At 36.3% G+C, this 12270-nt stretch overlaps 1 protein-coding gene across 7 annotated transcripts in view; it reads left to right on the top strand.

The window, feature by feature from the left end:
- Window positions 1-590: 590 nt before the first annotated feature.
- Window positions 591-12270, top strand: part of LOC121672767 (zinc finger protein 770-like) — a 110371-nt gene continuing 98691 nt past the window's right edge. For 5 of the 7 annotated variants that reach the window (XR_006018983.1, XR_006018984.1, XM_042045583.1 and 2 more), the window contains exon 1: window positions 591-866. Coding sequence is in view for 3 of the 7 variants with exons in the window: in XM_042045583.1 (XP_041901517.1) it covers window positions 675-866 (192 nt within the window). In the remaining 4 variants the exon portion in view is untranslated. Of the gene's footprint in view, window positions 867-6339; window positions 6533-8323; window positions 8416-12270 lie in introns of those variants that run through there. The other 2 variants (XR_006018986.1, XR_006018985.1) reach the window with 2 other exon arrangements.

Genomic DNA, 12270 nt, shown 5'->3' with positions numbered 1-12270 from the left:
ATTCCATTTTCAAAAGGTGACCCATCTCTTTGTTCAAGTAGAATTCTTTAGCATTTTATTTTCAGACTGCAATTTGCTTTTACCTTCTGGTGGAATATCATCCCGTTTTGTTCATACACAGTCATTTAGGTGTTCTGCAAGTACATTTTTTACAGTATTTTTAAATTAGTTTACTAAAGATGTTACAGATACGTACTGATACTTTCTTATATGGTTTTATATAAAACAAAGCTCAAGACATAGAAGATTAAAAAATAGCATTGAACCAAAGATAATGTGCATCACCACTCATAAGAAAAGAAAACAAGAACATATTTAACCATGTTGGGGCATCAATGTGATCCAGCAGCTGTAACAGTCCAGAACATCAGATTGTTGTTTTGAGCTGACACATACATCCATGCATTAACTGTTGGGTTACAGTTTATTGTAGTGCTGTGTTTCTGTGTTGTAGTTAAATCCCTATAAAAAATTATCCTTAGACTGGCATGTTTGCTCCATTTGTGACAAATGATGGCAAAGAACAGTACTACTGAAGGAAACTAGCTGGAGGAGAGAAAGGTGCTTCCCTTGTCTTCTGTAAATTCCCGGAATCTTATTTACTTGGTTTGATTCTCTCCTAGGTTGGCGATATTCTCTACTGTGCTGGACAGATTGCTCTGGTACCTTGCACAATGCAGCTTGTTAGCGGTGGCATACACAGAGAGGCTGGAGTTTCCCTCCGTCATGTTGAGCGAGTTCTTCAAGCTATGAGCCAGAAGACTGCACTCCACCACATCATCACAGCCAGCTGCTACGTAACTGACAGCAAGAGCATTCCTATTGCTCGCTCCATGTGGCAGAAGAAATTAAGGGAATGCAAAAAGGTAGCTGCCATATCAATTTTCTTCTTTCTGCGTTGTCTTTTTTTCTCTCTAAGTCTTGCAGTAATATCAGAATTTTCTTAGTACATTTCAGAGGGGTTCAAGTAAATGTTTGGTTGAGCTGTTATATTCTGGCTCGTAAGTGGTTGTGCACAACTGAGAAAGAAAATTGCTTAATAGAAAGTTATATTCACCACTAACTTTGTCTTAATTCCCCAAAGTGTTGTGTTAAAGAACTCTCAAAGAACAGTCAATTTCTCTACCAAAATGTGAACAATACCTCATTTGAATTACTTCTGTCCATATATTTTTGCATAATGAGAAATGGGTATTTTACTTCAACTTTTTGTGAGTTGTTCTGTTGAGGATCTTTTCCCCACTTTCTTACAAATAATACTGTTATGATAACTGAGTTTAGCAATCTACTGCTCATTATTGTTTTATATTCAGCTGGACTTCTAAGACCAGCTGGACTTCTAAGACCATATCTGGACATGCCTGTCTATTGATTAACACTAACAACATAATAATTTGCACAATGATTTATAATGATGCCACAATAATTTCTAATTTGTATGTGCCCCTTTTCTTAAATAGCCATGGAACACCCAGACAGCCTTAAAAGGTAGCGGATGCAAATCTTGTAAATAAAATGTAACTTCTCCCCAAATGCTTAAAAACCAAATGCATAATTGCTTATAATTTAATATAGCCTAATTATGTTTTCTTGGGGCTTAGAAGCATAGAATATGTTAATATTTTCACAGAAGAAGGAAAAAACACCTGAAACTTTCCTTCTAGTTGCCTTTGCTTCCAGGCTCTGCACCAGGCAAGTGTCTTTCTGAGTAAAGATGTAGATTTTGCTTACATGCTTACACATCTCAACTTGATTTACTAATAAAAAACACTCTAAAATAGTTTTTATTACTTCTTCAAGACCAGATTCAGATCCAGTATTGAATCTAAATTCAGTTCAGTTTTTGAAATTAAATTCCGATTTTTGTTCCGTGACCAACTGGTAACATACCACTAACCCTATCTGCTTTCTGATTTGCAATATATAACATTGGAAGACAGATTGGTGGTATTTGCCAGTTCTTTGAAACTTATCCTTTTTCCATATACAGTCTTTTAGGTCTTCCATAGTTATTATGCATACCAGCTACTCTTTATTTCTTCCACTTACTAAGATGACTAGGCAGTACTGGCTTTTTTTTTTTCTTTTTTTTAGCTACCTGAAAAATATTGATTAAGTTGCTTATGTTTGAGCTATCACTAATATCTATTCCATGTCACTTCTTTATTGGTCAAGCCATAGCTTAAAAAATGGATTGTTGCCTGCACGTACTCCTGTGAAGTGATAGCTGCCTGACAGTTTTCAGAAATCTTTAAGAAAAACATCCTGCAATCAGGCATCAGGCAATCCTGTAGGATGTTCATCAGTCTTATGCTGTGCTTATCAGATCATAATTCAGTAATGACAGTATCAGAAAGTGAAAAAAAATATTAGATAAAGTAATGTGTGCCACAACACCGTCTAAAAATGCTTTGGATAAAACCTAAATATAAATGGGAGTGAGATGTTATCAGCAGCTGCATATTCCTGTTTCTATCATTTTGTCAATAGGAGGATCAGACAGAGGAATTCAATTTCTCCTCAGGATATGCATATTTTTTGATTAGTAGGGGTTTATCTACAAAGTAAAACAGAGAAAAATACTTATCAAATACTTCTGTTACAAGGAACTAGAGGAGGGAATTACCCTGCCCTGAAAATACAATTGTCCTGTTAATGAAAATAGAGATTTTGTGTTGAAAACGATAAATTGTACAACAGTTGTACTTCTGGTTCAGTATCATTGAAAACAGGTAATGTAGCTTCTACTTTGGAATGGCCTTCCAGCTTCTGTAAGACACTGCCTTGCTCTGTGGAAGACAGAATATGGTAGCCTTACTCTGAAGGCATGTTTCTCACCTGTGTGGTTTTGTTGATGTTTTGTATCCCAGTGCTACTACAGACAGTTCTGTTGAATACCATGACATGAAATAATGGTCTGTTTTTGCCAAGTAAACTAAGTCAGCCAGGCCAAAAGTATTTTATTATTCTTTAACTTTATTTTAAGGAGTGGCCAAAGGCCTGAACCAGTAGCAACCTATAGATTATTTAATAAGAACAAATGGTTTCTCAGTTGAAATTGTTCTCCTTCTGTCATCCATCAAAAAAGGAGTTTGTTTGTGCAAATAAAACAGTTCAGCTCAGAACTCATTTTTTTAAGCTATACATCATAAAGCATAGAATTAATTATGTTTTAAAAATGGGATTTAGACTCTGTATTTCTATTTGTTGAATGTTCTGTATGTAATAGCAAAGCGATGGTATATTAAGATAATTTTATTTAAAATGGTGACTAAATCATATGCATCAGAACAGCCAAAGGTGTTTTTCTTTAGAGCATGAGAAATTTAGCATTCTGTCATGTGGTGATACCTGGTAAATATCTTCTATATAAATAATACTGTTCAGCAACTTCCCTTGAATCCTTCTACATGTTTGATGGCAGTAGTCAGTAAAGCACAAAAGGGATTATATAAATTGTTTAGGACACCAATATATTGGACCTAACAGCACATAATATAAAGAGAAGTATGAGAATTGTTCTCTGGATATGTTTGTATAGCACAAAAGGTTTACTTCTAAGAGCTGGATGTGGACATGCAGTTGCTCAAAGCTTCGTTTGAGATAAGGCCACAGGGTCAGACACACTTAGCTGGACTTTAGAAGACTTCTTGTAATATTGCCAGTGACAACTGTCTTTTAGGAACTTCTTGAGTTACAAAGAGAAAGATCAATTATATTTAAATTTAAATATTTTTAAAAATCTAGATAAATTATAAAAGTATATTTCAGAAGAATCTATTTTTTTCAGAGGCAATATTTCATATACTATTAACTAGAGAAGTGGTTCTAGTGAGCATCGAGGATGGGAGGGGATTGTAAGAGAGGGAGCAAACAGTAACAGTAAGCAGGCTGGACCCCCTAGCAACTTCTAACTTGTTTCAGTCACTCAGCCTCTGGTCCCTTCCTTATTCAAGCATCATTCCTTCCCCACACAACTCCTTTCTACTCCTGTCATCCTGATTTCCCTCACTCCTTATGGCAGCCCGGTATCTGCGCTCCCAGCACCATTCCTGCAGCCTCAACCCTACAGTATAACCCCCTGAGCTTCCCTGAGCTCCAGTTACCCACAGTCATCAAGGGTTGTGTCCTTAGAGCTGGAATGCAGGCCCTGTTCCTCTCTCCTCTTCCTTCATATGTCCCTTTGAATTGCAACATCACTGGAAAAGCCATTTGGGGTGACAGAGCAAACAGAAATCTGGTGAAGGGATGTAAGGTTGTAGTAGAAAGAAAAAAAAAAATAGTGGGGAGGGAAGGATAAGAAAGTAGCCCCACCAAGGGTTCACTCAAAAGAACAACACTTAACTCACTGGGCTAAGGATCTTTGGATCAACATTTTGAATGTCCACAAGAGAGATTACCTTTGTTAAAACTAAAAGGTATTGTAAAAACTGAGATCTAGAGTGAAGGAGCTGAAGTTAGCATTTAATTCTGTAGGCAGATAAAACTGCATTTTTGTTGCTGGAGAAATTAAAATGTAGATAAGGGAAACAGTGGTTAAAATAAAAAAACAAAAACAAAAACAACAAACCAGAAAAACAGGGGCTGCAAAAATAGCATAAAGACAATTATGCAAATGAATAATCAAACCCAAAACCTAGGAGTTGCAGACTTACTGGAATTAGCAAATACAAGTGCTAGCCATCATCAGCTTTCTTCCACCCTATTTTTAAGTTACATTCCTTCCACAGTTTCTTTGTGATTGCCAGGCATACTTAGTGATATTTGGATACTCTGGAGGAGATAAGTTTAGGGACCTTCTCTAGCATACCTAGTAGCAGTTGTGTGCTAGAACAATTTCTGTCTAATCCAGTAGTTAGCATTTAGGGGGTTTTTGGGCTTTGTGTCTTCTTGGGGCTTTTTTTAAGTAGCCAAAAAAAAAGAGAAATAAGCTTATAGCATTGGTAAAACTTTCTGGAAGAAGAACTGACAGTTTTCCAATTAAGTCTCATCTTGTGTTTTTCTTTACTTCACATCTTTTAATGACAGTGTCATGTAATATGATGATTTTATAAGCGGTTTTGCTAACTCATTCAGCAGAGTAATCAATAGAAAAAAATAAGCCAGATGGGTTGTAGTCCATTTGTATTGGGTGGGACAGATGGCATTATTGATAGATGGAAATATTCCAAATAATTATTGTATAATGATATAACAGTGACTGTGCCTGCAAAATTTTATTAATTTACTTTGTGAATGTATTTTATTCAGTAGGGCTTGAGTTGTACCATTTAGACAGTACTCCCACTATATTTAGTTGGGACCTGAGTCTACACCCTAACTTCTCCTTCCCCTGCCCATGGGTTTTCCATGCAGAGACATCCCTGTAGTATTTTGTTAGACTATTTCAAGTGGTGGATTGTACTTCTGTCTGTACAGCAGACTCCTCTAGGCTGAGATGGGCAAGATCATGGTTACATTTTTTTTCTACCTCTGAATGCTTGTTTTTTGCTTTCTTTTGTTATCCTTGCCGATACAAAGAAGAAATGTGGCGTGCTGTCTCAAGATTTCAGGCATTCCAGCTTGCTTAACTGCTGTGGGTTTTTTTTTTTACATCTTGCTGATCCCTAGCAAGACTTGGTATAGCTAGATCAATAAAATACCTAAATCCTGATAAACTGTGGAAAAAATACTCATTGAGACTGTTGCTATTCAATTGTATATGCCATGGAAAAGTACTGTGAATTAATTCTTTCTGTGAGATAAGAGCATGTTAACTTCCTCGCAGAAAAATTTTGAGGCCATTTGCTGCTTTTGAAATACATTTGTTTATAAAAATGTGTGAATGCTAAAAATTAGTTTCAGTTATTTTGGTTGGATGAAATATATACAAACTTGGAGGCAGATTTTCCAGAACTCTCTGAAATGTTATCTCTTACTTCTTTGTTATAAAAAGAAAAAATTATAAGGAAATACTTCAGTGTATTCAGTACACAATGTTTTATCAACAGAAACTTTAGAATTGGTTGTGTTTGTAAGTGAACCCAAAACATCGGTGAAGGGAGATTTTGAGACAATGAAAACAATATATTTTGTTAAGAAGACAGAGTTGCATAGAAAGATAATATTTAATGCAATATCAAGATATATTAATTGCACAAAGGTCATTATATCTTTTTTTCAGCAAGTCATTTTACGCATAGTATTTTTTTTTAAATTCTGATATTATAGGTCAGTTCCCCTCTGAGTTATTGTAATAAGCAGCTGCCAATGTATTTTTCATCCTCATTAATGAAAAATCTACTTGATGAAATACTTCCTGTGACAAAAAAAATATATCTTACCACTTTTATAACGCAGGTTGCATTTGGACATTAGTTGGCTGGTACTCTCCCACCAAAAAATTTCTGAGCAAATATAGTGCAAACTTTAAAAGTTCTCCAGCCCATCTTCTTCTGACAGAAGCTTTCTTTTTTATTATGATAAGAATTCAGCATGCGTGGCTGTGATCCCATGATTGTTTCAAATCCAGCAAAGAGTGCTGCAGTTGACTTTCATTCTGTCAGGAATGCCAGTCAGGTTGTTGACAATGTGTGTCTTAATAGTGTGTAATGCAGAAGTGATGGAAAAAAGATTCACAGTGTTTTATCTGATATATATTGTGAATGGGCTCCACACTTATTTCAGCACTTGGGTAACTTGATGCCAAATTTAAAAATCTAAATTTAAACTTTTTGGACCAGATTTACAAACTGTTTAGATGTCAAAAGATGTAAGTGTGCCCGAACTTGGATTTTTTAAAGATACCTAAGAGCAGTCATCTAGGGCACTGGGCCCCTTCCAGGGAGCCCCTGCATCGTACCTTCTTCGACACTCCTTTAAATACCATTGGTGCTTTCATGTATCTCTCCACTTTGCCTTACAAATAATGTACAGGTCCCAAGTTATAAACAAGTTAAATCTTGAACAAGAATCTGTCTAGCTACATGCAGTTGTTTCCTGGAGTAATTAGTGTGTTTTCGTGGCAGTCATTTAGAATGGCATCATGCATCTGTAACAGCAGTCTGTGCATTGTTCAGACATTCCTGTGCTATTTGAAGTATACAGACTGTCATGAATTTAAATAAAATTCATGCATTCTCTAACACTTTATCCTAAAAACAACAGAAGTAGCTTATGCTCAAATAGTGGAACTTGAAGATCATTCTTGCTGCAAAGGATTGGATAAAGTTTTAAGATCCTCTTTTACCTATTGAGAAAATGACTATAAAACTTAAAATGAAATATTAAAAAACCTCCCCAGATTTCTGTGAGAAGATACGTATTTTTTCACCATCCTGAACAGATGTTTCTAAGCCAGTAATATTCAGGTACACTTTTTTGCCTAATTTTTTATATGTATTGGTTAATATCTTTATTTAATACATTGTTAAATTTCCAAAAAGTGTTATAAATTCTGTGTCCTATAGAAAATAGTATAGGTAATGTTAATTTGTCTTCTTTTACCAGTTTCTTGAACAAAATAGTCAAAATATGAGTAATAGAAGTAAACAAGTATTATAAAGGTAAAAATGACAGATAAGAACACTGCTACATTTACATTGCAGTAAAATCTAATGTAGGTTAATTAATATGATTTGTAATATTACCAGAAGAAAACCATTTTTGTAAACCATTGCTGCCCGCCAGTACCTATGCCTATCAAAATTTCAATAGGAAGAATATGCATGGTTCTGTTTCCCTTTTTTGTCCCATCAGGTTCATAACATTTTTTTTGTTACTAAATGCTATTCGAATGGTCCACAGTTTGATATATTAACCCAGGCTTCTTTTATGGCCCACATTCAGAACACAGAGTACATTAAATCGCTCAGTGCTAGTGGGTCTTTCATCTTGTGCCTAGGGTATTTCATTTCCCCTGTGTTCAGATTAGGCAAAGCTTTTCTATTCATTTGAAGCAACTGTAATGAGAATATTTAACACAGGTCAAATGCAGAGAGTGGAAATCAAGAGGTCCTTAGAAATAGTCTGCCATTTGACGCTGGGCAACAATGGGAGGTGAAAGGTTTGCCACTTGAACTTTTTCTTAAAAGAAGATTATGATATTCTATTTGTAACATTAGTGGAGCCTTAATAACTTTTAAAAAGGAGTATAGTCAACTAAAAGAACATGACTTTAACTGAAGCAATTTTTAGAAATTGAATATATGTGTATAAAAATCATATGATTGCATAATAGTCTAAAGAGTATGCATGAATTCAACTTGTAGAATATAAACAAAAAATATGAACAATAGAAAATAAGAAATGAGAGTATTTCTTCTGTGATTGTTTGTGCAGATATCTACAGATACAATCAAACCCTCAGCTGGTATAGTCAGCATAGCTCTGTGATTTCCATGGACTGATTTACACTGGCTTATTTGCCATTTACAGGTAATATATCCATGTGTTTGAATGTTATTTTCCAGGTAGACAGAGTGAAGAAATGCATGTCAAGTTATTCAGTGTGGTAAACAGCCTGGTTCATCCAGGCTGACTGATTTTCCCCTGCAGCAGTTCCCTTATAAGACTGGTTTTGAGTGATTCTTCATCTCCTTTGCTGAAAACATTAGTTCTGTTTTGAGCCTGTCACTTTTGTGCTAAGCAGGAGTGCATATATGCATCCACTGTTTGCTTAGGCCAGAACCTCTGGTCAAAAGTCTAATGTGTGATGACTGTGAAAGCCATTGCAGAGTTTCATCCCTGAAGCAAGTACCTGTTGTCACTGATTTGTTATACAGGGGAAAAATGCCATTTTGGTTGAAAAGTGATCAAGGTCCTACTTTCAGGAAACTTCCCTATTAAACTGTAGTCCAAATTACACATAGGGAACTTTAAATTCCCACAATGAAGGATAGAATTTCAGGATTTCATCACCTTCAAAATTTCTTTGTTCTCCTTTGGATGAGATAATCCTGTTGATCAGGACTGAAAGAAGAGCCATATTACCACCTCAACCTACATAGAAAGTCTTATTAACAACTAGTCCTTTCTAAAACTGTAGCAAGTTAATCTCTTTCAGGCCACAAACATCCGTTCCAAGTTACTGCTTCTGACAAGTAGTTTGATATTCAATACTAAATAGCTATTCTAGATCTTGGTCTTCTCCAGGGAGGATATTTTAGTTTGTCTCTTCAATGTAAACTCTGTAAAAATCAGAAAACTCAGATCTCAGAAACTAATTAAACTTATATACTGAAAGTCCTTCCCTGTGGCCAATATCCTCTTTGTTGTGATTATGCAGGACTTGGAAGAGCATTCCTGTTGCAGGAAGGAAACTTGCTATTGAATAGTGTACAGGGTCTTCCTGGGTCTTCATAAGAGCCTCTAAGATGCTGTGTTTTGGATTTGTGGCTAACATGCTAATCTTGAACATTTTAAAGGCTTTCAAGGCTTTTTCCCAGTCAGCACCCCAGTGAATAGACTGGGTGTGGGCAAGAGGCAGTCAAGGGGATATCCCATACTGTATGATACCATGCTCAGCCATAAAAACTGGAGAACTTGGTCTTTCAAGGTGGCTATTCCCCAGAGGCTGGCTGGGCATCAGTCTGCTGGTGGAAGGAGGTGAAGGATTGCCTTTGCATTGCTAGTTTCATCATCTCCACCTGCTGTGCTTACCTCAGCCCAAGAGTTCTCTCATGTTTGCTCTTCAAAATGTCTTTCCCACCCTGCTGGGGCTGGAGGGCATGCAAGTGGCTCTGTGGAGAAGAAGCTGCCTGGGGCTCAACACCTCAAGTAGATTCAGCAAATTACCACTGAAGACAAACTCCACAATTAACTAGGAAAATTCATACCTGTCCTTCTCCTTTGTCAAGTTTCAGTCAAAATTAGAGCTCAAATTATCATCTTTTCCTTTTGAAACTGTGCAAGGATCTTGTCTCTATTCAGATACATTAATGATCTTCTACCATCAAAAAATCAAAAGGAGGGAGAAAAAAAGAAATTGACTTGGGAAAACATCTTCATTCTTCCAGTGAACTACTTCTTATTTTATAACTACTTTATTTTATAACTACTATTTTATTGTATGATCCAAGGGATCCTAGTAAATTTCAGTACTTGATTATCCTCATCTCTGGTTCTGTGTGCTGGTCATAATAATAATTTCATCTCCTCTTCTTCCTCCTTTTCTCTGAAGGATATCACATGGTCTTCAAAATTAATAATAGATCTTTAATTTTCTTATTCATAAAAGTCAAAGTAACCCAAAAATTATTTATGCTTTCCTGTACTCCACTTTCAAAAAAGCACATAAGACAGTGTGAAAGTGAGCTATCTTATTTTGAAACCTCTTTAAATTTTTGCATAGCAAAAATGAGCAGTGCTCCCTGGTCAATACCCAGTTACATGCATGGCAGCTAGTAGTGAATAATCACTTTCAGCTTTCTCCCTGTTTTTATTCAGCTTCATTGATGAAAAATAAAAATGCATCCAGCTGACATGATACCTGTTCACTTCTCATCAGTTCTTTGGATGTAACACCATAAACCAGGTGGTAAGACTTGAAATATAACTGATTTTTATCTTGGACATTGTTCAGTGTTAATATTATACAGGTCTTTATGCATCTTACTTATAACCACCTCTGTGGAAACACCCTGGCCATCTTCTGTAGTTAACCAAAATAGTTACTTTTGCATATATATCCATAAATATATATCCAATGAAGATGCGAGTGTGAAAGAGGAAAATGTAACTCTTAGCTGAAGGAAATACTAACTGTCAACCATTTTTAATTAAGATGGTGATTTTGGTAAAGGTTTGTCATAATTTGTCAAATGAGTGTTTGTGTGGAGTTGCAGACAGCAATGCAGTTATTCAGTCTCAGTCTCTCTGTGCATGTTCTGCAGAATTACATGGAGGAGACATATATATATATACAGATTTTTCTCCCTCCCTCCTCTTATACATATATGTGCCTATAGACGTAATATATATACCTTACAAGCATATCCATGAGTATATATTTATATTTTTTTCTTAGTATAACAGCTTTTAACAAGTATATATTTTAATACATGTCACTTAAAGGCTATTTACTGAAAACCTTCCATTCTAATCTTCTGTACCTGAAGTCACCTGCCTTCAGGAGCATAACAGTTGAGATCCCATTATATATTTCAGTAGTAATCTGAGAGACATATCTTCATATTCAGAAGAACAAGTTTGCTTTCCATGTAGCTCATCCCAGTGACTGCTGAGAATAGCTACACATTTAACTCAAACTTGGCTTAGAACTTGTAGGTTATTGTGAACTTTCTCTTGGAGTGGGTCTGGCTGGAGTGGTTAATTTTCTTCACAGCAGCCCCTATAGTGCTGTGTTTTGGATTTGTGGACAACACTGTGTTGATAGCAGAGCAGTATGGGCTGTTGCTGGACAGTGCCTGCACAGCATGAAGACTTTCTCCTACTTTACGCATACCCAGCAAGGGTTTGGCAGAGCTTGGAGGGGACCTAGCTGAGACAGCTGAGCTGAATGGACTAAAGTATTATATTGTATTATATATCATACAGATTCATGCTTGATGATAAAAACTGGAGCAGGGGTGAGGTTTTTTCTTAACTTTTTGGGCAACCCAATGCAGTAGATTTTAAGAAATTGCCCGAATTGCATCATCTGAGTTTGACTTCTGTAACACTGAACTGGGAGTAAACTGGTCCTGCAAAATCCAAGTTCCAAACTGTATGTAGGACATTATTGGTCAATGTAAATGGCTTGAGTTAAAACAAAAGGCGTGTGAGGCCCTAGTAGTCGTACGGTATGCCATTTAACTGACCTTGTTTTGCAGTCATACCATATTAAAAAATGAAAGTAACTGACTAGCCTGTTGAAAACAAATATTTGCCTCAAAAATATTCATAGACATAAGATGGAATGTAAATGGATTTTCCAGTAAAAATTTGTATACTAAAAAGCATCACATTCAAAATGAAATTGCTTTCCAGAAAGCCAATCATATCCTGAGCTGCATCAGAAGAACTATGCCCAGCAGGTTGAAGGAGATGATTCTGCTCCTCTGCTCTGCTCTGGTGAGAGCCCACCTTGAGGACTGTATCCAGTTCTGGGGTCCTCAGCACAGGAAGGCCATGGACCTGTTGAAGCAAGTCCAGAGCAGGACTACAAAGCTGATCAGGGGGATAGAGCACCTTGTCTACAAGGAAAGGCAGAGAGAATTGGGATTGTTCAGCCTGGAAAAGAGAGGGCTCTGGGGTGACCTAATTGCAGCCTTCCAATACCTGGAAAGAACT

The sequence above is a fragment of the Corvus kubaryi genome, unplaced genomic scaffold, assembly GCF_017639235.1.
Source record: "Corvus kubaryi isolate FWS band 111438036 unplaced genomic scaffold, C.kubaryi_AGA036_p1.0 64947, whole genome shotgun sequence".
Taxonomy (NCBI): Eukaryota; Metazoa; Chordata; class Aves; order Passeriformes; family Corvidae; genus Corvus; species Corvus kubaryi.
This window is presented reverse-complemented; position numbering and strand designations above follow the sequence as displayed.